Here is a 27287-nt window from a genome sequence, read left to right on the forward strand (position 1 = left end):
GTCAGATTACAAAGTTATAATTTTCCTAATATAACTTCAGATATAATATCTGATCTGAGTCTTCTGATTTATGATGTATTCTTTACCTCGTCAGTCTCATTCGAAACGTCGTAAATTGTTGGTTATCTGCACGAACCCAGTCTTCACTAAGTCATCCATACATCAATTGTCTTAAAATCATTTATTTACTAAACTAAGTAATTCACAGAAAGCATACAAACAGTAGTTATCGTTACAAAGAAATGGTAGAGTAATGTGCCCTAGTGGGCTAAACCGGCATGGCGGCTTGTTAAACAAAGGGTGATAAGGGTCAGCTGAGAAGGCACAACAGATATGATAAATATTAACAATTGATATGCTAATCCTTTGCACATGAATGCTCACTCATTCGGGAACAATTGCAATCAATATATATATTTACGCTCAGTGTGTCGTCGGGATCCTTGTTGGAGAGTTTGGTTCTGTTGGAGAGTTCTCTCTCTCTCTCTGTTAGAATGGATCTTTCAAAGCGACATTCATTAATATCGTTATAGAATGGGTGTTTCGTCGGTCTTCACTTTCAATGATACCAAATTTCTAGCTGCAGACTAGTAATTAATATCAAAGACTTGTTATTATTCTGTCGGTATCGATAATCTAAAAGTTTAACCACGTGGTATGGTTAAAGTTCAGTAGAGGAATGCATGGTCAAACCTTGGCCCTCTCTTCTCGAGGTAAGCTGGTCTAAAGACAGAAACCCTGTGTGGGGGTTCATATACTGAACGTAGAAAAGGCTGTCACATGACGCCTTGTCCTGTCTGTGTCCCTGGGGGCGTGCCGGTGACTTAGGTAAGCTTTGAACAGAAATACAATTCTCTCACATTAACATCCGTACATATCATCTCAACCTATTCCAAATAGGTTTATCCTTATCCATTCAGTTGATACAACCATTTAGATGTAAGTCTCATAGCTGAGGCTATTATATAAACATTATTATGGTAATATGGCAATATTGTCTCTCATGAGTTTCATAAAATTGTACCACACGGACCAGTTCGTAGCTGGATTGTTCACCGATCTTTTATACCTTCTCCAGAACATAAATGTCGTTCGGTACCCCCGTCCGGTGAGGTGGAAGAATTCCTTTGTCTCTCTATGAAACCATTCTGTCTCAAAACTGTGGCCTGTGAGGCAGGACATTCCCTTTGGAATTTACGACCGCCTTCTGACCACAGCAGCCTGGGTAGGGGGAGGTAGGTAGGGGGACTGTGCATAGAAAAGGCCTGGTGCAGAGGGAGGGGGGTTTAACTGTGCTCGCTGTACCCAAAGAGGGCAACGTCATGACAGTAGCATTGCCTTTAAATTGTTTAACTTGGGTCAAATGTTTTGGGTAGCCTACCACAAGCATCTCACAATAAGTTGGGTGAATTATGGCCCATTCCTTCTGACATAGTGTAACTGAGTCAGGTTTGTAGGCCTCCTTGCTTGCACATGCTTTTTCAGTTCTGCCCACACCTTTTGTATAGGATTGAGGTCTTTGTGATGGCCACTCCAATACCTTGACTTTGCTGTCCTTAAGCCACTTTGCCACAACTTTGGAAGTATGCTTGGGGTCATTGTCCATTTGGAAGACCCATTTGCGACCAAGCTTTAACTTAATGACTGATGTCTTGAGATGTTGCTTCAATATATCCACATCATTTTCCTCCCTCATGTTGCCATCTATTTTGTGAAGTGCACCAGTCCCTCCTGCAGCAAAGCACCCCCACAACATGATTCTGCCACCCCCGTGCTTCACGGTTGGGATGGTGTTCTTCGGCTTGCAAGCCTCCCCCTTTTTCCTCCAAACAACGGTCATTATGGCCAAACAGTTCTATTTTTGTTTCATCAGACCAGAGAACATTTCTCCAAAAAGTATGATCTTTGTCCCCATGTGCAGTTGCAAACCGTAGTCTGGCTTTTTTATGGCAGTTTTGGAGCAGTGGCTTCTTCCTTGCTGAGCGGCCTTTCAGGTTATGTCAATATAGGACTCGTTTTACTGTGGATATAGATACTTTTGTAAATAAGGGAGAGCCGCACACTCTAGGAGCTCAGATGCAAAAATGTAATATCCAACGTTTCGACAGCCAAGCAGCCAAGCTGTCTTCACCCTGATGAAGACAGCTTGGCTGTCGAAACGTTCAATATTCAATTTTTGCATCTGAGCTCCTAGAGTGTGCGGCTCTCCCTTATTTTCAAGTTTTCTGCTCCGCCAGCCAGCACCTCGCCTTAATAGGTGTGCGTTTCTTTTTCTTCTATATAGATACTTTTGTACCTGTTTCCTCCAGCATCTTCACAAGGTCCTTTGCTGTTATTCTGGGATTGATTTGCACTTTTCCCACCAAAGTACGTTCAACTCTAGGAGACAGAACGCATCTCCTTCCTGAGTAGTATGACAGCTGCGTGGTCCCATGGTGTTTATACTTGCGTACTATTATTTGTACAGATGAACGTGGTACCTCCAGGTGTTTGGAAATTGCTTCCAAGGATGAACCAGACTTGTGGAGGTCTGCAATTGTTTTTCTGAGGTCTTGGCTGATTTCTTTTGATTTTCCCATGATGTCAAGCAAAGAGGCACTGAGTTTGAAGGTAGGCCTTGAAATACATCCACAGGTACACCAATTGACACAAATTATGTCAATTAGCCTATCAGAAGCTTCTAAAGCCATGACATCACTTTCTGAAATGTTCCAAGCTGTTTAAAGGCACAGTCAAGTTAGTGTATGTAAACTTCTGACCCATTGGAATTGTGATACAGTGAGTGAAATAATCTGTCTGTAAACAATTGTTGGAAAAATGACTTGTGTCATGCACAAAGTTGATGTCCTAACCGACTTGCCAAAACTATAGTTTGTTAACAAGAAATTTGTGGAGTGGTTGAAAAACAAGTTTTAATGACTCCAACCTAAGTGTATGTAAACTTCCGACTTCAACTGTACATATTGAACTGCCATCCTCTCAGGCATGAGGCACAACAATGTATGAATTAATAGTTGGATCAGAATCGCCGTTATAATCATTGGCCAGTACGGAGAATTAAGTAAAACCACAAGACCAAATCCCTATCTCCATCCATGGCTAATTTAGGAAAGGGACAATTTTAGCTGGCTGGCTAGCTAGCCACCGTAGGACAACAACACAATGAGATGCAACAATTCAAGTTTTTCTGTCAATGACATGTGCTTCCAATGGAATTTGATAGGATTGACTCCAAATCCAAGCTGGATTCCCTTGACACTTTATTTTGGTGCTTCAGGATCATTCACAGTTGAGCTCGCTCAGTTTAGCTTAATGCTGATTGGCAAATCTTTTATACTGTATTTTTTGGTCAAGGGATGCCAGATGCTCGCCGGCTTCCCTTGTCTTCAATGCTATGGGTGGCAACAATGTCATACTCGTTTGGACCAGACAGCATCAGATATATGGCCTACACGAAGAGAGACATAGGGGCGCTGTATCGCTCGCTCTGATTCTTTCTCCTGTGAGATACATTCAGCCTCTTGCAATTGAAGGAAAATAATGAAACACAGCGAGACTAAAGATAAAGTATTGAATGTTTAAAAAATATATATATTGGTCAATGTTTTGGGGGAGCCTGGCTTCCCTTGGCATCCATGAAACGCCACTGGTGTTGACTGACTCATTTGCATGTCGCCAGGCCAGACGGCGCTCCACATCGCCATCGAGAGGCGCTGTAAGCAGTATGTGGAGCTGCTGGTGGAGAAAGGGGCAGACGTACACGCCCAGGCCCGCGGACGCTTCTTCCAACCCAGGGACGAGGGGGGCTACTTCTACTTTGGTAAGACACCACAACGGTAGAATCAGATCTGATCCATTCTACTGTCTACTGAAGCTCTTTGTGGTCCTCATCGCACTATGTAAGATTCAGATTCAGGAGGTAATATTTATTACCATACCAAGAACCAAAGTCCTCAGTCAGCAGGAGCTTAATCAAATCAAATCATGCTTTATTTATACAGCATATTTCAGACATCGAATGTAATGTTTCAGACAATGTCCTTAAAATAAAAAAATATATTTTTTTATATTTACTACACAGCAAACATAAGAATAACAATAAAAACTGAATGACTAAAAAGCACCCTAAGGAATAGCAAAGCTAAAAATATGCATTTTAAGATCTCTTTTATATATGCTTAAAGTGACAGTACAGTGCAGGAGTTTGGTTTAATCACATCATGAGACTTCTCAGGTATCCATTTGGTGCTATGTATAGTAACATTCATGCCCTCCTAGTCTATTATTGAACGTTGGCAGTATTTCGAATACTAGTAAAGTCATATTCTATTCCTCATGGTTTTCAAAGACGTGTGTTGTTTTACATGACAGGGGGCCCTTGGTTCCCCACATCGTGAGGTCATGTCAGTGTGTCTAACTAATGCACTTGAAAAGGGGTTTTCTAGCTATCTCAGTGAGTCTTTATTGTACATGCCCAAAGGTTTGGGCTATAAAGACTGGATCGCTGCACAGTAGGATAACTTGGAATAAATATGTACTGGATCACAGCTAAGGTATTGCTTAGTTTCTCTTGTACAATGCTTTCAGTTGCCATGGTAAAATGAACTGACATTTGAGCCCACCCTTCCCTTTTTACGTTGCTGTTTTACGTTGCTGTTTTGGGCTGGGCAAACGCAGTCAGGATAGTTCGATGAGCCAATGGTAAACTACTGTAACCACCCAAAACTAGTCTGAAGTCATCAAAACTATAATTATTAGTAGTCATCTCCAAAAAATGAAAAGAAAACATGTCACAAGTTCAACAAGTATTTCTGACCAGTTTGGTGAAAGGTGTCTGTGTCTTGCTGTTGAAGAAAAGCAATCATACTCACTCCACTTCCGTTGGGTGGGTCGCCCCTGCTTTACTGACTTCACCGAGGTTGCTGGCCGAGAGTACATTAACAGAAAGCCTCCAAATGAAACTCCCTCCATACTGCCCTCTGCTGATTGGACAGTATCCCTGAAACTCTCAACCCTGAACCCAACATTCCACTATATCCAGAGTAGACTAGCCTACATGCCATTTCCCTCAACTAGACCTTCCAGCCTCAAGTTCAACAAACAAATACCCTTTTCACACTATCCTTTCAAACCGAACTGCACTACTGTGCTGGCTTGGATATGTTTCCTTGCTTGACATTGTTCTTTCCAGCACTGTGTCAGCAACTATGGTGGATACGTAACCAGGCCTGTGCAGTACCCTACAGCTCGGCTTGGCTCAGGGATGTGAAAGTGCAATAAAGGAGATGGAGGGAGAGGCAGAGAAAGAGATACAGGTAGAAAGAGAGAAGATTTTAGTAGGCAAAAATATACCCAAAATATTCTCTACTGTTAATGTATTAATGCATTCAATTCCATGCTCATCACCCGAGGGATGATATCCAGTTGCACTATGTGCGACTGTCATTCCCAAATCATTTCCAAATCCTGGTGTGTCTGTGGCACAGTGCGAGTCATTCGCTACGGAGCTTTGTGCTGAGGTGAACAGGAAACCTGGCAGAGGCGACAGCTAATGTGATTTAGCGCTATGCTAACACTCAACGAGCACCCGTGCAAATCCATGAAGAGGAGCGTTTCCCATGTGAGGTGACAGGGTAATCTGTCACCCATGGCAACAGCTTGTTTTCAGCAGCTGCTTTTGGCACATTGGTTTCAATACATGGGCCACTCCCTCAGACAAGTGGTACTAATTGGGCTCTTTTCGTTGCAAGAATTTAAGTCCAATCTTTGATCCACGTATAGGGAGCATTGCAAAGACATGCTTAAAGTGGTTTGCTGTTCCACATGAACTTGCATCAATTCCTGGAGTGGAGCGAGACTGCCTGAGTGCCAGGTCAGCGGGGTTTGCACATTTGGGACTTTTCTATTGGTTCCATTGTAAAAGGGGATCTTTTTGATGTATGTGCTTGTTGCTGTATATCTCTGACGGTATCTCTTTGGCCAGGTGAGCTGCCTCTGTCGCTGGCAGCGTGCACCAACCAGCCAAACATAGTACACTACCTGACCGAGAACGCACACAAGAAAGCCGACCTTCGACGGCAGGACTCACGCGGCAACACTGTGCTGCACGCCCTGGTGCACATCGCCGACAACACTCGGGACAACACCCGCTTCCTCACTAAGATGTATGACCTGCTGCTGACCAAGTGTGCCAAGCTCTACCCAGAAGGCAGTCTTGAGGACGTGCTCAACAACGACGGCATGTCGCCCCTCATGATGGCGGCCAAACTGGGAAAAATTGGGGTGAGATTGAGAACGTACACGTATAACACATGTATGTGGAACTATAATCTTAAAGGGATATTTTGAGTAACATTAGCAATGCCAATGGGAATGCTTTTGCGTAGCGCTTCAAGGGGTTAGGTATTGTATTATTTACAGAAAAATATAATCACATCCATTATAAAACAGACAAAAAAGGTAAACTTTTTTATTATTATTTTCTCCCAGGTTTTCCAGCACATAATTCGCAGGGAGATCAAGAACGAGGAGGCGCGTCACCTCTCGCGGAAGTTTAAGGACTGGGCGTACGGCCCCGTGTACTCCTCCCTGTACGACCTCTCCTCCCTGGACACCTGTGGAGAGGAGGTGTCCGTGCTAGAGATCCTGGTCTACAACAGCCGCATTGAGGTGCGTGACACCCGGCTGAGCTAAAGCCTGAGCTTTAAAGCTCTGGGAGCTAACTCAAGTCTTCAGTGTATGTTTTGTGGCTAAGCATATGAGGTGGGGCATGATAGACAGGGTCTACCTGTGTTTCTATCTGCAATGGATGTTTTACTGAGAGAAAGGGAGAGCCATTATAGTCCTAGGAAAGATGGAAGATGATGTCTCTTTCACACCATACTCTCTTCTTACCATTACTGCATGTCTTCCTGCACTGTCCACAGAATCGCCATGAGATGCTGGCTGTGGAGCCCATCAACGAGCTGCTGAGAGCCAAGTGGCAGAAGTTTGCTGCCGTCACCTTCTACATCAGTGTTGTGTCCTACCTGTTGACCATGATCATCTTCACCCTGGTGGCCTACTACCACCCATCTGAGGGAATGGTACGTATGTGCCCAACAACTCGCATACAAATACTAAAAATGTATGCATTTTACAATGTATGAAAGTGTTGGCCAAGTGGAATTATTATTATATTACTATACGTATACTGTGAAAACAGTATGGGTGTCACCACCAGCAAAGCTTTAACTCTGTTTGTCCCCACCCAGCCTCCGTACCCCTATACCACCAACACAGACTACCTGCGTATGGTAGGGGAGATTGTCACCCTGTGCTCTGGAGTCTTCTTCTTCCTCACCAACGTGAGTTTTTCCTTCCGGGTTGAAGCGTCCAATCAGAGTCAGACGGCTTTGAATGTTGACTCTACAATAAACAACTTTTTTCAAAGATGCCTTGAAATGTGTACACAAACATACACTTTTGCTATAAATCTTAGATCTCCCCTGTATCTTGTTCTTTTCTGACATTCATTGAATCAATCATTTCCTCTCTCTCTCTTCCCGCTTTGTAGATTAAGGACCTCTTACTGAAGAAATGCCCTCCGGTGAACTCCCTATTTGTCAATGGATCCTTTCAACTGCTCTAGTAAGACTCCAGCCCCCCCCCCCACCCCACCTCCTCTGTAGCTCCCTCTGACTGGTACACAAGGCTTATTTCTCATCCTCTTTTAATTGAGTCATCTAATTAATTCCACATTAAAGCCTCCATTTCCCTGGTACGTTTTATAGTCTACATCTTCTTTAATTAAACCTACGATCCCATCAAAGAGCGGAGGATGTTCGAGCGCCGCTCCAAAGCATGTTTGTTTTCATCATTAGCGCTGCGTCTGCGAGGGCCTACATGGTGTGCCCGTTAAATGCCATTCCCGTGTAGGTAGGAATGATTATTTGTAACCTTTATTTAACTAGGCAAGTCAGTTAAGAACAAATTCTTATTTACAATGACGGCCTAAGAACAGTGGGTTAACTGCCTTGTTCAGGAGCAGAACAACAGATTTTTTTATCTTGTCAGCTCAGGGATTCGATCTAGCAACCTTTTGGTTACTGGTACAACGCTCTAACCACTAGGCTACCTGCCGCCCCATTATTGCTGTTTCCTGGAATATTAACATCAGGGTCGTATTCATTATTGTACAACGTGTATCTTGTACATTTCGGTCTGTTTTCTTCCATTTTGGGCAAATGAACACGGCCCAACTCTTCTATATTTTTTTAGCTTCATCTACTCTTTGCTGGTGATAGTGACTGCGGCCCTCTACCTGTCGGGTATCGAGGCCTATGTGGCTGTGATGGTGTTTGCGTTGGTCCTGGGCTGGATGAACACTCTCTACTTCACCAGAGGCCTGAAGCTCACCGGCACCTACAGCATCATGATACAGAAGGTATCAACTCCTTCACTCTTTCATCCATCACATTGAATTTGAAATGAATATGGACTTCTTTGGACACTAGATGACAGATCACAATTTATCCTTCTTCTTTGGCTCTCAGATTCTCTTCAAAGATTTGTTCCGGTTTCTGCTGGTCTACCTGCTCTTCATGATTGGATATGCGTCAGGTACAGTGTCCTCTACTCAGCACTTCTTCTTCTCAGCAGTCTGATGACCAGTTCAAACAGAAGAGAACTTCCCTCATCTCCTCATGTCTCCCATCTCCTCCCCAGCTCTAGTGTCCCTCCTGACGGTGTGCCCCGGGCCGGAAGAGGTGTGTCCAGAGAAAGGCGGTTGCCCCACTTACCCCCAGTGCCGGGACACAAACACCTTCAGCAAATTCCTGCTGGACCTGTTCAAACTGACCATCGGGATGGGCGATCTGGACATGGTCAGCAGGACTCAGTACCCGGCTGTCTTCCTCATCCTGCTGGTCACCTACATCATCCTCAGCTTTGTTCTACTGCTCAACATGTTGATCGCTCTGATGGGAGAGACGGTGAGCCAGGTGTCCAAGGAGAGCAAGAAGATCTGGAAGCTGCAGGTGAGTGAGGAGGACAGCTGATGGACAGCTAGGTTCCCTAGAATTCATTAGGGCACATTGTAGAAAATGTTTTGCAACAGAAAACAAAAAACAATAATTTCTTATTGGACAGAAAGTGCAGAAAATCTGCTTTCTTTTTGGTTTCTAATGAACACAACCTTGTTATCCTCTGTTGATGGCATTATGCACAGTTCATTGTCTAGGCAGAGCCACATTATATTATGAAAGACACTACTACATGTCGGTTGACATTCTGTTTTAACGACAGTGGGCTACGACCATCCTGGACATCGAGCGCTCCTTCCCTGTGTGTCTGCGGAAGTCCTTTCGGTCTGGGGAGATGGTGACAGTGGGGAAGAACTGGGACGGCACCCCTGACTGCCGCTGGTGCTTCAGGTACACACAGTCATTTCTCTGGACTCTCATCCCTCTCTGCACTAGAGAAATGTGTCTGATTGGTCAGACAGATAGCCCAGTGTCTTCTTTTTTGTGATATTCTTTTTTGTGAAAAAAAAATATTCTGGGGGCCTCCTGAGGGGCGCAGTGCTTGAAGCGTCACTACAGACCCGGGTTTGATCCCAGGTTGTGTCATAACCGGTCTTGACCGGGAGTCCCAAAGGGCGGCGCACAGTTGGCCCAGCGTTGTCCATGTTAGGGGAGGGTTTGGCCAGGGGAGCTTTACTTGGCTCATCGCGCTCTAGCGACTCCTTGTGACGGTCCAGGTGCCTGCAGGCTGACTTCGGTAGTCAGTTGAACAGTGTTTCCTCTGACACATTGGTGCGGCTGGCTTCCGGGTTAAGAGGGCGGGTGTTAAGGACATGTTTCGGAGGGCACATGACTCGACCTACGCGGTTTGGCGGGTCATGTTTCGGAGGGCACATGACAAACATCTAATGCAAACATCTTCTGTGGTCACCCAGGGTGGATGAGGTCAACTGGTGCCACTGGAATCAGAACCTGGCCATAATCAACGAAGACCCAGGCAAGAACATAACAGAGACCCTCCAAAGCTCCAGTACAGTTCATCAAACTGTCCGTGGCCCGAGGAGAGGTGAGGCTCTTATACTTCGGTTTCTAATAAATGCTCACACATAGTCTACAAAGACAAATATACAGTACAGTGTATAAGGGCAAGGTAAATCACATTAGCCAACCTTTGACCTTTGTTCCCCAACCTCCTGTAGATCGTTGGTCCACAATGGTGCCGCGGGTTATGGAGCAGAATAAAAGGCAGCAAACACGGGACCTAGTATTGGAAATGGAGCCACTGACCTCCAGACATTGAACCTGTGTAGGGCCAATGGGGGGCCCCGGGTCCTTAAGAACACCCTGCAGATCGGAGGTCATCATACTCAAATGAATAAAAAACTGTTGGGCCACAAAGTTTGCAACTTTGCACAAAACTCTGTTGCCAAAAATATGTATTTAAGTACTATAAGAAAATCTAACAGATTTTTAGAAAGTTAGGAATCTAACGTATGTTCAAGCCAACCATTCATTGCTCTGATGACCAGTCTCCTCTACGTGAGGATTCTACTTGATGGTTTTAACCCAGGGGGAAGGTGCATCTTTACCTGTTCGCTGGTTCGAATCCCCGAGTTGACTAGGTGACAAATCTGTTAATGGGCCTTGAGCTAGGCACTTGTATGTACAGTTGAAGTCGGAAGTTTACATACACCTTAGCCAAATACATTTAAACTCCTGACATTTAATCCTCTTAGGTCAGTTAGGATCACCAATTTATTTTAAGAATGTGGAATGTCAGAACAATAGAAGAGAGAATGATTTATTTCAGCTTTTATTTTTTTCATCACATTCCCAGTGGGTCAGAAGTTTACATACACTCAATTATTATTTGGTAGTATTGCCTTTAAATTGTTTAACTTGGGTCAAACATTTCGGGGTAGCCTTCCACAAGCTTCCCACAATAAGTTGGGTGAATTTTGGCCCATTATTCCTGACAGAGATGGTGTAACTGAGTCAGGTTTGTAGGCCTCCATGCTCATACACACGCTTTATCAGTTCTGCCCACAAATCTTCTATAGGATTGAGGTCAGGGCTTTCTGATGGCCAATACCTTGACTTTGTTGTCCTTAAGCCCTTTTGCCACAACTTTGGAAGTATGCTTAGGGTCATTGTCCATTTGGAAGACCCATCTGTGACCAAGCTTTAACTTCCTGACTGATGTCTTGAGATGTTGCTATAATATATCCACAAAATTTTCTTCCCTCATGATGCTATCTATTTTGTGAAGTGCGTCTCCTTCCTGAGCGGTCTGATGGCTGCGTGGTCCCATGGTGTTTATACTTCGGTACTATTGTTTGTACAGATGAATGTGGTACCTTCAGGCATTTGGAAATTGCTCCCAAGGATGAACCAGACTTGTGGAGGTCTACACTTTTTTCCTGAGGTCTTGGCTGATTTGTTTTGATTTTCCCATGATGTCAAGCAAAGAGGCTCTGGGTTTGAAGGTAGGCCTTGAAATACATCCACATGTACACCTCCAATTGACTCAAATTATGTCAATTAGCCTATCAGAAGCTTCTAAAGCCATGACATCATTTTCGGGAATTTTCCAAGCTGTTTAAAGGCACAGTCAACTTACTGTATGTAAACTTCTGTCTCACTGGAATTGTGATGCAGTGAATTATAAGTGAAATAAACTGTCTGTAAACAATTGTTGGAAAAATGTCCTAACCGACTTGCCAAAATTATAGTTTATTAACAAGAAATTTGTGGAGTGGTTGGAAAACGAGTTTTAATGACTCCAACATACAGTATGTATGTACATTTGAAGTCGGAAGTTTACATACACTTAGGTTGGAGTCATTAAAACTCATTTTTCAACCACTCCACAAATTTCTTGTTAACAAACTATAGTTTTGGCAAGTCGGTTAGGACATCGACTTTGTGCATAACACAAGTCATTTTTCCAACAACCAAATCATGCACCCAGGGGGAGCCCCAAGACCGAGTTTGGGAAACCCTGTACTAAATTACACAAAACTAGAGTTATTGTTATACAGTGCCTTCGGAAAAAGTATTCAGACCCCTTGACTTTTTCCACATTTTGTTAAGTTTTTAAAAATCTACACACAATACCCCATAATGAAAAAGCGAAACGTTTTTTGAAAATGTTGCTAATTTATTAAAAATAAAAAACAGAAATACCTTATTTACATAAGTATTCAGACCCTTTGCTATGAGACTTGAAATTGAGCTCCGGTGCATCCTGTTTCCATTGATCATCCTTGAGATGTTTCTACAACTTGATTGGAGTCCACCTGTTGTAAATTCAATTGATGGGACAGGATTTGGAAAGGCATCTCTGCAGCACTCCACAAATCAGGCCTTTATGGAAGAGTGGCCAGATGGAAGCCACTCCTCAGTAAAAGGCACATGACAGCCAGCTTGGAGTTTGGCAAAAGGCACCCAAAGACTCTAAGACCATGAGAAACAAGATTCTCTGGTCTGATTGAACGCTTTGGTCTGAATGCCAAGTGTCATGTCTGCAGAGAAGAATGTGAGAAACTACCCAAATACAGGTGTGCCAAGCTTGTAGCATCATACCCAAGCAGACTCGAGGCTGTAATTGCGGCCAAAGCTGCTTCAACAAAGTACTGAGTAAAGGGTCTGAATACTTATGTAAATGTGATAGATATATATATATATATATATATATATATATATTTTGTTTTGCAACAATTTCGAAAAATATTGGGTGTAGATTATTATATATATTTTTTTATTTAACCTTTATTTAACTAGGCAAGTCAGTTGAGAACAAATTCTTATTTACAATGATGGCCAACACCGGCCAAACCCGGATGGCACTGGGCCAAATGTGCGCCGCCCTATGGTACTCCCAATCACGGCCCATTGTGATACAGCCCGGAATCAAACCAGGATGTCTGTAGTGACGCCTCAAGCACTGTGATCCAGTGCCTTAGACCGCTGCACCACTCGGAAGGATTTGTATTTTTTTTAATCCATTTTAGAATAAGGCGATAGTACAGAATGTCACCTTTTCATTTGAGGGTATTTTCATACATATCTGTTTTACAGTTTAGAAATGAAGCGCTGTATGTATCTAGTCCCCCCATTTGAAGGTGTCATAAGTATTGGACAAATTCACTTCAAAAGTCTAGTATTTGGTCCCTAGCATGCAATGACTACATCCTGTGATTGGGAGTGTGCAAAGCTGTCATCAAGGCAAAGGGTGTCTATTTGAAGAATCTCACATTTAAAATATATTTTGATTTGTTTAACACTTTTTTGGTTACTACATGATTCCATGTGTTATTTCATAGTTTTGATGTCTTCACCATTATTCTACAATGTAGAAAATAGTAAAAAATAAAGACAAACCCTTGAATGAGTAGGTGTTCTAAATCTTTTCACCAGTAGTGTACGTCTCTGAACACTTCTACATTAATTAGGATGCTACCATGTCTACGGATAATCATGAATGAATCTTCAGTAATGATGAGTAAGAAAGTTATAGATGCAGAAAGATCACGCCCCCTAAACATGCTGACCTCTTACCATAACCAATAACAGGAGAGGTTAGCATGTTTTGGGTTATGATATTTATGCATTTCTAAACATATTCTATTGTTATTTACAATAAAAATTACTCCAAAATGACACAATACATTATTTAGCATTAATTTCTATTGTAGAGTCACAGAATTCATTTAGTCATTGCGTGCTAGGAATATGGGACCAAATACTATACTTCTGACTCAATTTAATCCACTTTAAGTGAACTTGGCCAAATACATATGACACCTTCAAATGGGGGGGACCAGATACATAAAGTGCCTTCATTTCTAAATGGTAAAACAGATTTATGAGAATACCCTAAAATAAAAGGTGACATTCTGTACTGTCGCCTCATATAAAACATTTGATCTCAAAACCAAAATGCTGGAGTATAGAGCCAAATTAAAAGTTTTAGCGTCACTGTCCAAGTAAATAAATACATTGGGGAGTGTATGTAGATGTGTTTCTTTAGAGGTTTGGTGTTCCATGAAAATATGCCTTAATTTAAGACTGGAACATTTGCTACTGATCCAATATCACCCAGGGAAAGGTTTTGAAGATGGAGGCATTACTATTGCAGTGAGGAATATTTAAGATGTCAATTTAAGATTGTAAATTAACAGTTTTTCCATCGTCTTTTGTTGATGCCTTTTTGGGACATTATTGGATGAATATCTTCCTATGTGTTTCAATGTTTTTTATACAATTCTTTATACATTTTGCAACAAAGTTAACTCCTGGTCCTTTGTGCCTTTTTATGAATTAATCATATGACATACTATCAAATTGCATGAGCTATTTGATTTCTTGCTGTCCGAATCTGCAATCAACAGCAATCCTTATATTGGTCAGCAGATGGAAGCAGAGGTCTAAATTCCTAAATATGCTCAGTGGCCTTTCTTCCCTACAGCACAAAGGTTGTATTCATTAGGCACTAAACGGAAGAAAACAAACTGAAACAGTAAGGGACCACCTGAACTTGTTCAATAAGAAATTCTATTTTTCCGCTGCAAAATGTTTTTGCTAGGGTGTGGCCAAATGAATACGACCTTGACTAATTACTTCTCCAATTTAAACACATTCTCCAACAAAAGTCAAAGCCTACTACCTTCCAATGCACCTTTTCTCCTTTATTCATCCACCTTGCTCCTATGTCTTCTCCTGTTGTCTGGTTAAACAGTCATATGTCTCAGACAGGTAGTAGGCAGAAGTGCTGCAGGGCCTGTATTAACAATAAGGGGTGCTGATCTAGGATCAGGTCCCCCCCTGTCCATACAATCTTATTTATTATGATCTAAAAGGGAAATCTGACCTATAGCTGCACTTTGTGAATATGGACCCAGAGCCTCATCTATCACTTTCCCATCTCCTTTCCCATCTCCTTTCCCATCTCCTTTCCCATCTCCTTTCCCATCTCCTTTCCCTCCTTTCCCTCCCTCCCTCCCTCCCTCCCTCCCTCCCTCCCTCCCCAGTCTTGCTGAAGGACACCGGGAATCTCTTGCTACCTCACAGGAGAGGCTAATCCTCTGTGCCCCAACTTTAACTGGGGCACTAATCCTCCAGGTTTATCTAAGCAGTGTGAGCACCTAGCTAGCTCTGCTGACAACTTGGCCTGCCCTCCTCCCTCCCTGCAACCTCATTATCTAGGACAGAGCCGGGGCTTGCTAGTGTCACCGTCAACAACCCTCTCTGGAACCGCACACTTACACAGGAAGTCGTTAAGCTAGTGATTTACTCTCATATGCTGTACTAGCCTGCGTCATCGTATGAGTAACTGTGTCTCTGACGCAACACCACAAGTGGCAGATAAGTGGGGTCAGTCCCTGTGTTGGGGCCTGTAATAGGTTGACTGTCTATAACACATTGTTTACCGTCATTATAGGGCCCTTCTTATACAACTGAGGTGTAGCTGGCAGCACACCTTGTCCAGATATTGCCACCTAGCCAATTAGGCCATTAGAATTAGAGCCTGATGAGTCTGAAGATGATGATACCACAGAGTTTCTAAAACCAGAGGCCCAACATAGCAAGTCTTCCGGGAACACTTGAGAAGCAGACTTGGCAGACCAGACGGGGGTTTGAAAAGTCAATGAGTGTTCCTATTTTTCTCAATCTAAAGGCACAACCTAGATTTGAGACAATGTCTTAAGTAGCTGAACATGTTATTACTCCAACCTCGTGAAAGTGACAAACTGACACATTTCCATTTTTGTCAAAAACAGCTTTATATCGAATGAGTGCCTTTGATTTGACGGCCTGTACATGCTCAGTTTGGCGTGAGATGACCGTTACAACCGATGACGTGTTTCTGTGCATGAGTTTAGCTAGCCGATGTCGCCATGACATCACCGACAATCGTGATCGGGAATTTCTATTGCAGAAATACTTTCTACATATCTTCATACTAAACCATCTTTGATTATATTATATGGGCTTCAGTCTTGCTCAGCACTCCACTCATGCTTGCCTTTCTCACTCACTGCTGCTTTTCTTGTGTTTTGGTTTGCGTACATAATGATATTGACAGCATCCAACTCAGATCAAGTGTCCTGCCCAGCCCATTGGATCATTCATTACTTTTCAATAATGAATATCAGTCAAAAATTGCGCAATTGTTTTGTATCATTATTAAAGACACTCAAATCAAATCAAAGTTTATTTGTCACGTGTGCCGAATACAACAGGTGTAGACCTTACAGGGAAATGCTTACTTACAGGCTCTAACCAATAGTGCAAAAAAGGTATTAGGTGAACAATGGGTAAGTAAAGAAATAAAACAACAGTAAAAAGACAGGCTATATACAGTAGCGAGGCTATAAAAGTAGCGAGGCTACATACAGACACCGATTAGTCAGGCTGATTGAGGTAGTATGTACATGAATGTATAGTTAAAGTGACTATGCATATATGATAAACAGAGTAGCAGCAGTGTAAAAAGAGGGGTTGGGGGGGGGCACACAATGCAAATAGTCCGGGTAGACATTTGATTACCTGTTCAGGAGTCTAATGGCTTGGGGGTAAAAACTGTTGAGAAGCCTTTTTGTCCTAGACTTGGCACTCTGGTACCACTTACCATGCGGTAGTAGAGAGAACAGTCTATGACTGCGGTGGCTGGGGTCTTTGACAATTTTTAGGGCCTTCCTCTGACACCACCTGGTGTAGAGGTCCTGGATGGCAGGCAGCTTAGTCCCAGTGATGTACTTGGCCGTACGCACTACTCTCTGTAGTGCCATGCGGTCAGAGGCCGAGCAATTGCCGTACCAGACACTGATGCAACCAGTCAGGATGCTCTCGATGTTGCAGATGTAGAACCTTTTGAGGATCTGAGGACCCATGCCAAATCTTTTTAGTTTCCTGAGGGGGAATAGGCTTTGTCATGCCCTCTTCACGACTGTCTTGGTGTGTTGGGACCATTCTAGTTTGTTGTTGATGTGGACACCAAGGAACTTGAGCTCTCAACCTGCTCCACTACAGCCCCGTCGATGAGAATGGGGGTGTGCTCGGTCCTCCTTTTCCTGTAGTCCACAATCATCTCCTTAGTCTTGGTTAAGTTGAGGGATAGGTTGTTATTCTGGCACCATCCGGCCAGGTCTCTGACCTCCTCCATATAGGCTGTCTCGTCGTTGTCGGTGATCAGGCCTACCACTGTTGTGTCGTCTGCAAATTTAATGATGGTGTTGGAGTTGTGCATGGCCATGCAGTCGTGGTTGAACAGGGAGTACAGGAGGTGACTGAGCACGCACCCCTGGGGAGCTCCAGTGTTGAGGATCAGCGTGGCAGATGTGTTGCTACCTACCCTCACCACCTGGGGGCGGCCCGTCAGGAAGTCCAGGATCCAGTTGCAGAGGGAGGTGTTTAGTCCCAGGATCCTTAGCTTAGTGATAAGCTTTGAGGGTACTATGGTGTTGAACGCTGAGCTGTAGTCAATGAATAGCATTCTCACGTAAGTGTTCCTTTTGTCCAGGTGGGGAAGGGCAGTGTGGAGTGCAATAGAGATTGCATCATCTGTGGATCTGTTTGGGCGGTATGCAAATTGGAGTGGGTGTCACGCCCTGACCATAGAGAGCCATTGTTTCTCTATGGTGAAGTAGGTCAGGGTGTGACTGGGGGGTATTCTAGTTTATTATTTCTATGTGGGGTTCTTGGTTATTATTTCTATGTTGGTGATTTGTATGATTCCCAATTAGAGGCAGCTGGTAATCGTTGTCTCTAATTGGGGATCATATTTAAGTAGCTGTTTTTCCCACCTGTGTTTGTGGGATATTATTTTGTATTTTGTGTTTTGTGCATGTGCACCACTTAGTCACGTTTCGTTTATTCTTTATTGTTTTGTGCGTTTCACTTTAATAAAATATGTGGAACCCAGATCACACTGCACGTTGGTCCGAGTATGCTTCCAGTTCGTACGACGAGCGTGAAGTGGGTCTAGGGTTTCTGAGATAATGGTGTTGACGGTCACGGTAAATGAAAGATCTCAACATCAGGCTGTACTTTAAAGGCATCAACTCAGCTCTAACACAACATATCCACAGATGCTCATCATCATGGGATCAGAATGAGGAAGAAAGGAGAACTGTAATTCATTCAATAATGAAATGAACCATGGCTAACTTGATATTTACCACATCCCTCACAGCCATTTAAAGACACACCCCAGCTATTTTGGAACTTTTCCTGTTGAAAAACAATATCCCACATATAAATACAGTAATGTGCGCACACCAAGATATTCTCTGGTACTTTTGTATACGAGGTAGCCAGCGGTTCTGAAAATAGCGCCCACGAGCCAAAAGTAGTCCCCGAAAATTGCGTACTACGTCACAAATGTGCAGATATGTGCACCACGTCATTACTCTCTCTCTCTCGCTGTGCATCTTTCTAGCTGTCACTCAAATGGCAAAGGGCTAAAGCTCATTGGCTGGAACTGAAATTGCTAGGGGGCTGGCTTATGGCGAGGTAAATGTATGGAAAATTGTGCGGGACAGCTTCCAGACTACAGTCGCTTTCAAACTAGGGATTTTAGTGGCTAATTGAGGTAAGACAGTTATTCTGCTCATAGATTATGCATATAGGAACTACACATTGACACATCCAGCTCAAAGTGGGAGGTTTAAAAAGTACTTGCTAGTTGCCAAAGTACCGGAGCATCTGTCTTTAAAGGTAGATAGAGAGATGGTAGAGTCCAGAAAGCAGATCCGTTTAGAGCCATGCTGACATGTTTATTTCAGGATCACTCATTGTCCCTTAGACAAATTATTTTTCCAAACGTAATTAGTCTTTCCTTTGAAGTAATTCCCTGAAAAGCTTTTCATATGCACCTGTGAAATACGTCGCCCATGTCAGACATTTCTAAATGAATCTATCCACTGGGAGAGTTAGGAACAAGGACCAAGGCTGTATTTTTTTTTTACCTTAATTTAACTAGCCAAGCCAGTTAAGAACAAATTCTTATTTAGAATGATGGTCTACACCGGCCAAACTCTAACCCGAACGACGCTGGGACAATTGTGCGCCGGATTCATTAGGGCTCACCGTGGCAAAAGGCTTTGCAACGGAAAACAAACACGTTTGTTATTAACACGTTTGTTATTGGACAAGTTCAGATAGTTCAGTTGGTTTTCTTCCGCAGTGGTGTAAAGTACTTCAGTAAGAATACTTGAAAGTACTACCTTAGTATTTTTTGGGGTATCCGTACTTTACTTTACTATTTATATTTTTTGACAACTGTGACTTTTACTTCACTACATTCCTAAAGAAAACAATGTACTTTTTACTCCATATATTTCCCTGACACCCAAAAAAACGTATTACATTTTGAATGCTTAGCAGGACCGGAAAACTGCCTAATTCACACACTTATCAAGAGAACATCCCTGGTCATCCCTACAGCCTCTGATCTGACGGAAACACTAAACACATGCTTTGTTTGTAAATTATCTCTGAGTGTTGGAGCATGCCCCTGGCTATACATCATTAAAAAAAGAATAACTATGCAGTCCAGTTTGCTTAATACAAGGATTTTGAAATGATTTATACTTTTACTTTTGATACTTAAGTATATTTAAAACCAAATACTTTTAGACTTTTACTCAAGTAGTATTTTACTGGGTGACTTTCACTTTTACTTGAGTAATTTTCTATTAAGGTATCTTTACTTGTACTCAAGTATGACAATTGGGTACTTTTTCCACCACTGGCCCCAGGTATCATGGGGGAATGTGGCTGGTGAGATGACCTTTCGTCTAGAATCTGAGAAGGAGCGAACTTGGGATGATTCAGAGTGTCAAAATGGCAGGTTGATGGTACAGTGACGGCAGAGCTACAGCAGCCCATTGGCTCATGCTATGGGCATTTGTCCTCTTGATTTCTTGTGAAATTGCCAGGGACTCAATGTAGCGTGCAGGTGGATGAGTTTTGCTAATAAGAGAAGCATTTCTGCTCCACAGATCCCCTCTTTTCTGTGTGAGTGAGTGTGCATGAAATCAGTGTGCAGTGAGTCTCCCAGCTCCACATGCTCTGCTGGAGACGGCTGCCTGTGCCCGCCTCATCAGCCTGGGAGCTTATCACAGGGTTTAGGTGGGTGGAGTGGAATGGAGTGGTGGTGGGGAGGATGGAAGGGAGAAAAACAACGACAGCTCAACTTTCAGGGTTGGAGGTGCCAGTGTCATTAAGCATTTAACTGGGGTGCTTGTAGTTTGAAGCCAGGATTCAATCCAAGGCGCATTTAAATAGCAGTGCACTGGACAGCCAGACAATGAGCCTTTTAAAGGCATTTTCCTCAACGTTTGCTGATATCTCATTCACGGTAAGCGCTACACATGTCGGCTCAAGCGTAAATTATAGCTGAGTTGGTAGCTCAGCTGGTAGAGCATGTTGCTTGCAATGCCAAGATAGTGGGTTTAATTCCCAGGACTACCTGTACTCAAAATGAATCCACACATGACTGTAAATCGCTTTGAATGAAAGCGTCTGCTAAATGGCATATTTAAAAAAAAAACACGTTTTTTAATTGAACCTTTATTTAACTAGGCAAGTCAGTTAAGAACATATTCTTATTTACAATGGCGGCCTACCCCGGCCAAACCCGGTGCCTTCGGAAAGTATTCAGACCCCTTAACTTTTTCCACTTTTTGTTACATTACAGTTATCAATCTACATACAATACCCCATAATGGCAAAAACAGGTTTTTGGAAATGTTTGCTAATTTATAAAAAAATACATAAATACATAAGTATTCAGACCCTTTACTCAGTACTTTGTTAAAGCACCTTTGGCAGCGATTACAGCATTGAGTCTTGGGTATGACGCTACAAGCGTTGCACACCTGTTTTTGGGGAGTTTCTCCCATTCTTCTCTGCAGATGCTCTCAAGCTCTGTCAGGTTCGATGGAGAGCATTGATGCACAACTATTTTCAGGTCTCTCTAGAGATGTTCGATCGGGTTCAAGTCCGTGCTCTGGCTGGGCCACTCAAGGACATTCAGAGACTTGTCCCGAAGCCACTCCTGCGTTGTTTTGGCTTTGTGCTTAGGGTCATTGTTCTGTTGGAAGGTGAACCTGGAGCAGGTTTTTATCAAGGATCTCTGTGTACTTTGCTCCATTCATCTTTCCCTTGATCCTGACTAGTCTCCCAGTCCGTGCTGTTGAAAAACATCCCCACAGCATGATGCTGCCACCACCATGCTGCACCGTAGGGATGGTGCCAGATTTCCTCTAGATGACACTTGGCATTCAGGCCAAATAGTTCAATCTTGGTTTCATCAGACCAGCGAATCTTGTTTCTCATGGTCTGAGAGTCTTTAGGTGCCTTTTGGCAAACTCCAAGTGGGCTGTCATATGCTTTTTAATGAAGAGTGACTTCCGTCTGGCCACTCTACCATTAAGGCCTGATAGGTGGAGATATGGTTGTCCTGGAAGGTTCTCCCATCTCCACAGAGGAACTCTAGAGCTCTGTGGGTGACCATCGGGTTCTTGGTCACCTCCCTGACCAAGGCCCTTCTCCCCCGATTTCTCAGTTTGGCCGGGCGGCCATCCCTAGGAAGAGTATTGGTTGTTCCAAACTTCTTCCATTTAAGAATGATGGAGCCACTGTGTTCGTGGGGACTGTCAGTGTTTCAGAAATGTGTTTGTACCCTTCCCTGGATCTGTGCCTCGACACAATCCTGTCTCTGAGCTCTACGGATAATTCCTTCGACCTCATGGCTTGGTTTTTGCTCTGACATGCACTGTCAACTGTGGGACTTTATATAAATGGATGTGTGCCTTTCCAAATCATGTCCAATCAATTAAATTTACCACAGGTGGACTCCAATGAAGTTGTAGAAACATCTCAAGGATGATCAATGGAAACAGGATGCACCTGAGCTCAACTTCGTGTCTCATAGCAAAGGGTCTGAGTACTTAATAAGGTATTTCTGTAAATAAGGTATTTCTGTTTTTTCTAATAACCTGTTTTTGCTTTTTCATTATGGGGTATTGTTTGTAGATTGCTGAGGAAAATGTTTTATTTAATCCATTTTAGAATAAAGCTGTAACATAAGAAAATGTGGACAAATTCAAGGGGTCTGAAAACTTTCCGAAGGCACAGTACAGTATGACTGTAGATTACTGTATAATGCGCTGCTCTATAACGCATCTTGAATGGAATCCTGGCCCTACTTTGTGGTGTAGTTGGTAGAGTATGGTGTTTGCAACGCCAGGGTTGTGGGTTCGTTTCCCACGGGGGACCAGTACGGAGGAAAAAATGTATGAAATGTATGCATTCACTACTGTAAGTCGCTCTGGATAAGAGCGTCTGCTAAATGACTAAAATGTAAATGTAAAATGTGTAGATGTGTTTCCAAATTCGCTAACGCTCTCATACCCTATAGGCTGACTGTTGTACACGCTCTCACATACAGTACACACCAACAAATGAAGAAGAAAGGGAACTTGTAACATGGTCACTATGATAAAATACCATTATTTGATTGGATCAAGTTATCACCTGACAGCCAGAGGTAATAAACACACGTGTAGAATTCTGTCCAACTCAAAGCCTAGGAACAAGTACAAGAGTGAACACACATACATTTCACTTTGTCTACTGGAAGCTACTTTATAGTATGAGCGAGAGCATGCGACTGCGAGGGGAGGTGAGGGGAGAGAGAGGTCAATGGCTTTCAGTTGACCTCTAACTAATCAGGGTTATTCCTTGTTTGGAGAAACCTCTGCCCCCCCCCTCCCACCCCCATCATGCACTGTATAATCAACTGCTATAGGACACCTCCTTTCGGCTAGCTTGCTAAATTGAGTGTAAAAAGAGTTTAATCCAAAACTTGTTTTATCTCGCCCTCTCTTTATCTAAGCCCGTCTTTAGACGTTCCCAGGTCATGTGGTTCCCCCTCCCTTTAAATCTCCATCTAGGAAAGAATGTTATCCCATTACACAATCAAAAAGGTACCCCTCCCCACTTCATTTTCTGTCCTCCCTTTGAAAAAACACCACACCACTACATACAACTCATACTTTCTTGCTTCCCCCTTTTCACCTCAAACCACTGCAGGACTTTTCTCCAGCGGTGGAAAAAGTACCCAATTGTCATACTTGAGTAAAAGTAAAGATACATTCATTACTGAAGTGAAAGTCACCCAGTAAAATACTACTTGAGTAAAAGCCTAAAAGTATTTGGTTTTTAACATCCTTAAGTATCAAAACTAAATGTAATTTTCTCAAATATACCTAAGTACAAAAGTAAAAGTATAAATAATTTTTAATTCCTTATATTAAGCAAACCAGACGGCACCATTGTATTTATTTTTTGGATAGCCAGGGGCTCACTCCAATGCTCAGACATCATTTACAAACAAAGCATGTGTGTTTAGTGATTCTGCCAGATCAGAGGCAGTAGAGATGACCAGGGATGTTGTCTTAATAAGTGAGTGAATAGGACCATTTTCCTATCCTGACCAACATTCAAAATGTAACGAGTACTTTTGGATGACTTAAGTAGTACTTTAAAGCATTTTTACTTAAGTACTTTACACCACTGCTTTTCTCCTAACGTGGGGCACCAAGGTTAATTATGCAACAATAATGGTCAAACTATAGATGAGAGAGAGAAGCAGTAGATAGTACCAAAGTCACCCAAATCCTGCCTGCCTCAGGTGTAGTTGCAGACTATCAGGTGAAAAGGCCACAGTGGATTGCAGAGGGCAGCAGACTACAGTATGCGATCATGGTGTGGTTCATGGAGTTTCAGCCTCCCACCACTAATGGACTAATTGGTTACCATAATCAGTTAGGACAGGGGTGGGCAAGAATTTTGTCTTGAGGGCCAACATTTCTGCGTAGATTTCTTGCCAGAACGATTTGTTCATCAAAAACAATTTGCGGGCCAGATTGAATTGGCTTGCGGGACGGATCCGTATGTGGCCCACCCTCGAGTAGGATCTGATGGGAAGACCTTTACACAAGAGTTGGAGGGAGACAGGGAAACGGAGAGGCAGAGGGACAGAGAGAGAGCATGTGTGTATTTTATATATTCAAGTGAGTAGGCCTACATTGCAGTGAAATCATATTATCATAACATAGCCTTCTACCCACTGTGAGAGGAAAAACAACCAAAGCCGTGGACATAGAAGCCTTCATCCATTTTATTTACTTAATGTCAAACAATATTACAGAACAGAGGACAGAATAAATTAACCATCTACATCAAAATAAAGAAATTTCAGTCCTGAGATTGACAAAAAAGCAGGGAACAGTAATATTAGAATGATCCACTATGTTACCTGGGCTGGATGAGGGGGGGTTGAGGGGTGGAATTGTGAATGAGGGGGCACACAGCGGCAGTCTCAGCAGATTGGATAAGATAGAGGTGGGGTGGGGAGGGGGGCTGTAGGGGCGAATAGGGGGAGATGTAAATGTGGGCTAGGAAAGAGGGGGCTAAGCAATCACAGGGATGCTTTGCTGTAGGCACATTCAAAAGTTGAACATTCCAAAGCTAAAGGATTTTACAGCTTTTTCTTTTTAGAATTCAGAACCTTTTAGTCGAAATCCAAGATTCAAATACACTGAGCAAAAATATAAAAGCAAATGTAAAGTGTTGGTCCCATGTTTCATGAGCAAAAAGCTTATTTCTCCAAAATTTTGAGCACAAATTGGTTTTACATCCCTGTTAGTGAGCAAGTGGTCTGAATATTTTCCGAATGCACTGGATATTATTTTCTCAAGGTTGTGGCACCCTCAGACTTTGGCAGCATTGGAGATCATTGTAGAATCTGTCCTGTTTGTCTACAGGAACCACACAAAGTGCCACACGAATAATGAATAGATACAATTAGAACAAACAAATAAAAATTCCTGACTTTTTAGATTTTAGATTGGATACAGCAATATAGCCACCCCATGAAATAGATGAGAGATTTGGTGGCCCTTATAGAATTAATTTGTTGTTACATACAGTTGTAACATTGAAGAAAGTTCTACTTTGTAGGTGCCTGAAAATCGTGCCCAGCTGCACTCTGTTGGCAGAGAAGGGCTTCCAAGCTGTGCCTCTGATTCTACTGATCTGATTTTGGATCTGTGCTATACGTTTATTTTCCAATGCTTTTATTGCTTTTTGATGATATAAAGAGAGAGAATGCTAAAAACAACAGTACTGTACATTCAAACTGAATATTCTCATGCCAATCTGTCAACTGTATCACCAGTGCCCATGAGGGATAACTGTAAGCACTCTGCTCCACATCTGTGGGCGATTCAATCCCCAATATAGATATCATGCAACTTGTGTAAGGATCTTATGTCACCTAAACAAGCCTCCTCAAGAAAAACTGAATTATCAATAGAAACGATGCTTTGCTTTAAGCAGAGCCAAACGGAGAGGACTGTGTTGATCTAATGTTCCAGTTGGTAGTTGAGAGGTGGAGGAGGATAGGTCCCTGAGATAGGGGACCACAGGGGCCCAATGGGGCAGCCAGTGGATATGTCTCAGCTAGCCCTCTGGTAAGGAGTGGAGTGTTGATCTTCATTGATCTGCCCCTATCCCCTGTTCATATCTGCAGTAGTTCTATGGCCACAGGCATGTACACAAGGTGAAAAGACGCCATGGACTTGAAGCCAGGGGGCAGGGGCTGGGGCTGGTGGGGGGTTACTGAGAGATCTTAACAGCCTGTCTATCACAGTCGATCCCTCTTCACCTCTCCCCCATTGGCCTCACACTTAGTATCTTCCCTCTGCCAGTGTCACGGTGCCCTTCAGATGCCTGAGATGCAGAGCACTGGAGGAATGAATCAATAGACATTTTGTGAGATTAACTTCTCTCCATATCCATTGGCCACAGTTAGATAGCAAAAATGTCATGGAGGTCATTCTCTCTGTAGTAAAAGAACAACTGGCAGGTGATAAACAAGAACATACCATTTGTGCTTCATACAAATGGAACCCTTTCAATACCCCTCACTGAAGACTGTGCTAGGCCGGGATTCAAACAAACTGCACCGACATCCCACTGCACTTGGCTAAGGTAATTTTATGCTTGAGCTGACATCTGCAGCGTTTACCAGTGAAATATACCAGTGAAAAGACAGTGTGATATTGGTGTAGTGTGATTTGTTGGAATCCTGGCCAGAGATCTTGATAGATTGGCAGAAGGGTTTGATGTGAGTAACCAGTGTGCATCATAACACTCACAGAGGCACACACTACTGTTTCTCAAAGCGTAGCCTATGTGAATATGGGAGAACAGTCACCGGCTGGGAGGCTGAAACCAGCAGCAGCAGCCGCAACGTGGCAATTATCCTGATTACTAAATGCTTCAGGGGCCTGCTCTGACCCCCACTGCCTCTCCATCTCTCTCTGTTTGTGAGATCTGTCACAGAGAGCAGGCAGGGCCCCTCAGCCAGCTAGGACCCGGGCACATACAGCCACATCCATGCATAATCCAACAGAAATCAAATCCCCCCAATCATCAAAAACAGTAGGCCATATTTCAAAAGAGCCTTCGCTGCCTCGGAGCCCAGGGTGTTGTGGAAGAGGAAGGCCCTCTGAGACGACGCTGCAGGGGCTGTGTTTCAGTGACTCCCACCCCCCTTACACTGTCCCATCCCTTCAGTCCTCCTAACATTGGGTTTGTGTAAGCACTGGTGAACTCTGTTGGCCCTGGATGAGGGCGAGGGAGGGAGGGAGGGCTTCCATAATGACATGCCCTATGCCACTCTGCCTCTGCAGCTGAGAGAGGCCCTGCACGGATGGACCCATGGATGGACGCCCACGTCTTATTGAAAATGTAATTCCATTATCCTAATATAGGCTGAGCATCCATTGTCCCAAGTAGACAGAGGGTAAGGTATATTACAGCAACAGTAACCCCCTTTATCCAGAGTCTGGGACAGAGGGACAGACGGTTTGGAGGCTGTGTGTGACCACCAAATAAAACCTCCTATCCCACCCAATGAAGCACGAGAGATACATTGTAATAGTATTACTGAATGCTAACCATCTCAAACAATCGTCTTTATTGACCAAGGGTCAATGGTTCCGATTTTTATAGATGGAATGGAACGATGAGACTTTCTTTATGGAATAGTTTAACTCACAGTATTATTCTCTATCCTCAGATAATGACAAGTACAACTCTGAAAAGCAGTTGCAAATGGACATTACATAATAAATCAACCGTCTACAGGACTAGAGTTTGAGAGGATAGTGCCCATTGTGGAGTGCAGAGCTTTAAATTTGGCTA

General features: G+C 43.1%; 1 protein-coding gene across 2 annotated transcripts in view; it reads left to right on the forward strand.

The window, feature by feature from the left end:
• The window catches only part of LOC115164852 (transient receptor potential cation channel subfamily V member 4), a 28206-nt gene extending 17786 nt beyond the window's left edge, over positions 1–10420 (forward strand). For both annotated transcript variants that reach the window (XM_029717718.1, XM_029717719.1), the window contains 12 exons: positions 3680–3820; positions 5984–6282; positions 6490–6669; positions 6927–7085; positions 7254–7346; positions 7556–7629; positions 8260–8425; positions 8535–8601; positions 8707–9017; positions 9286–9413; positions 9938–10068; positions 10202–10420. In XM_029717718.1, the coding sequence (XP_029573578.1) occupies positions 3680–3820; positions 5984–6282; positions 6490–6669; positions 6927–7085; positions 7254–7346; positions 7556–7629; positions 8260–8425; positions 8535–8601; positions 8707–9017; positions 9286–9413; positions 9938–10068; positions 10202–10302 (1850 nt within the window). In that variant the 3' untranslated portion in view covers positions 10303–10420. The remainder of the gene's footprint in view (positions 1–3679; positions 3821–5983; positions 6283–6489; positions 6670–6926; positions 7086–7253; positions 7347–7555; positions 7630–8259; positions 8426–8534; positions 8602–8706; positions 9018–9285; positions 9414–9937; positions 10069–10201) is intronic.
• The last annotated feature ends 16867 nt before the right edge of the window (positions 10421–27287 follow it).

This window comes from Salmo trutta, chromosome 27 (assembly GCF_901001165.1).
Source record: "Salmo trutta chromosome 27, fSalTru1.1, whole genome shotgun sequence".
Classification (NCBI taxonomy): Eukaryota; Metazoa; Chordata; class Actinopteri; order Salmoniformes; family Salmonidae; genus Salmo; species Salmo trutta.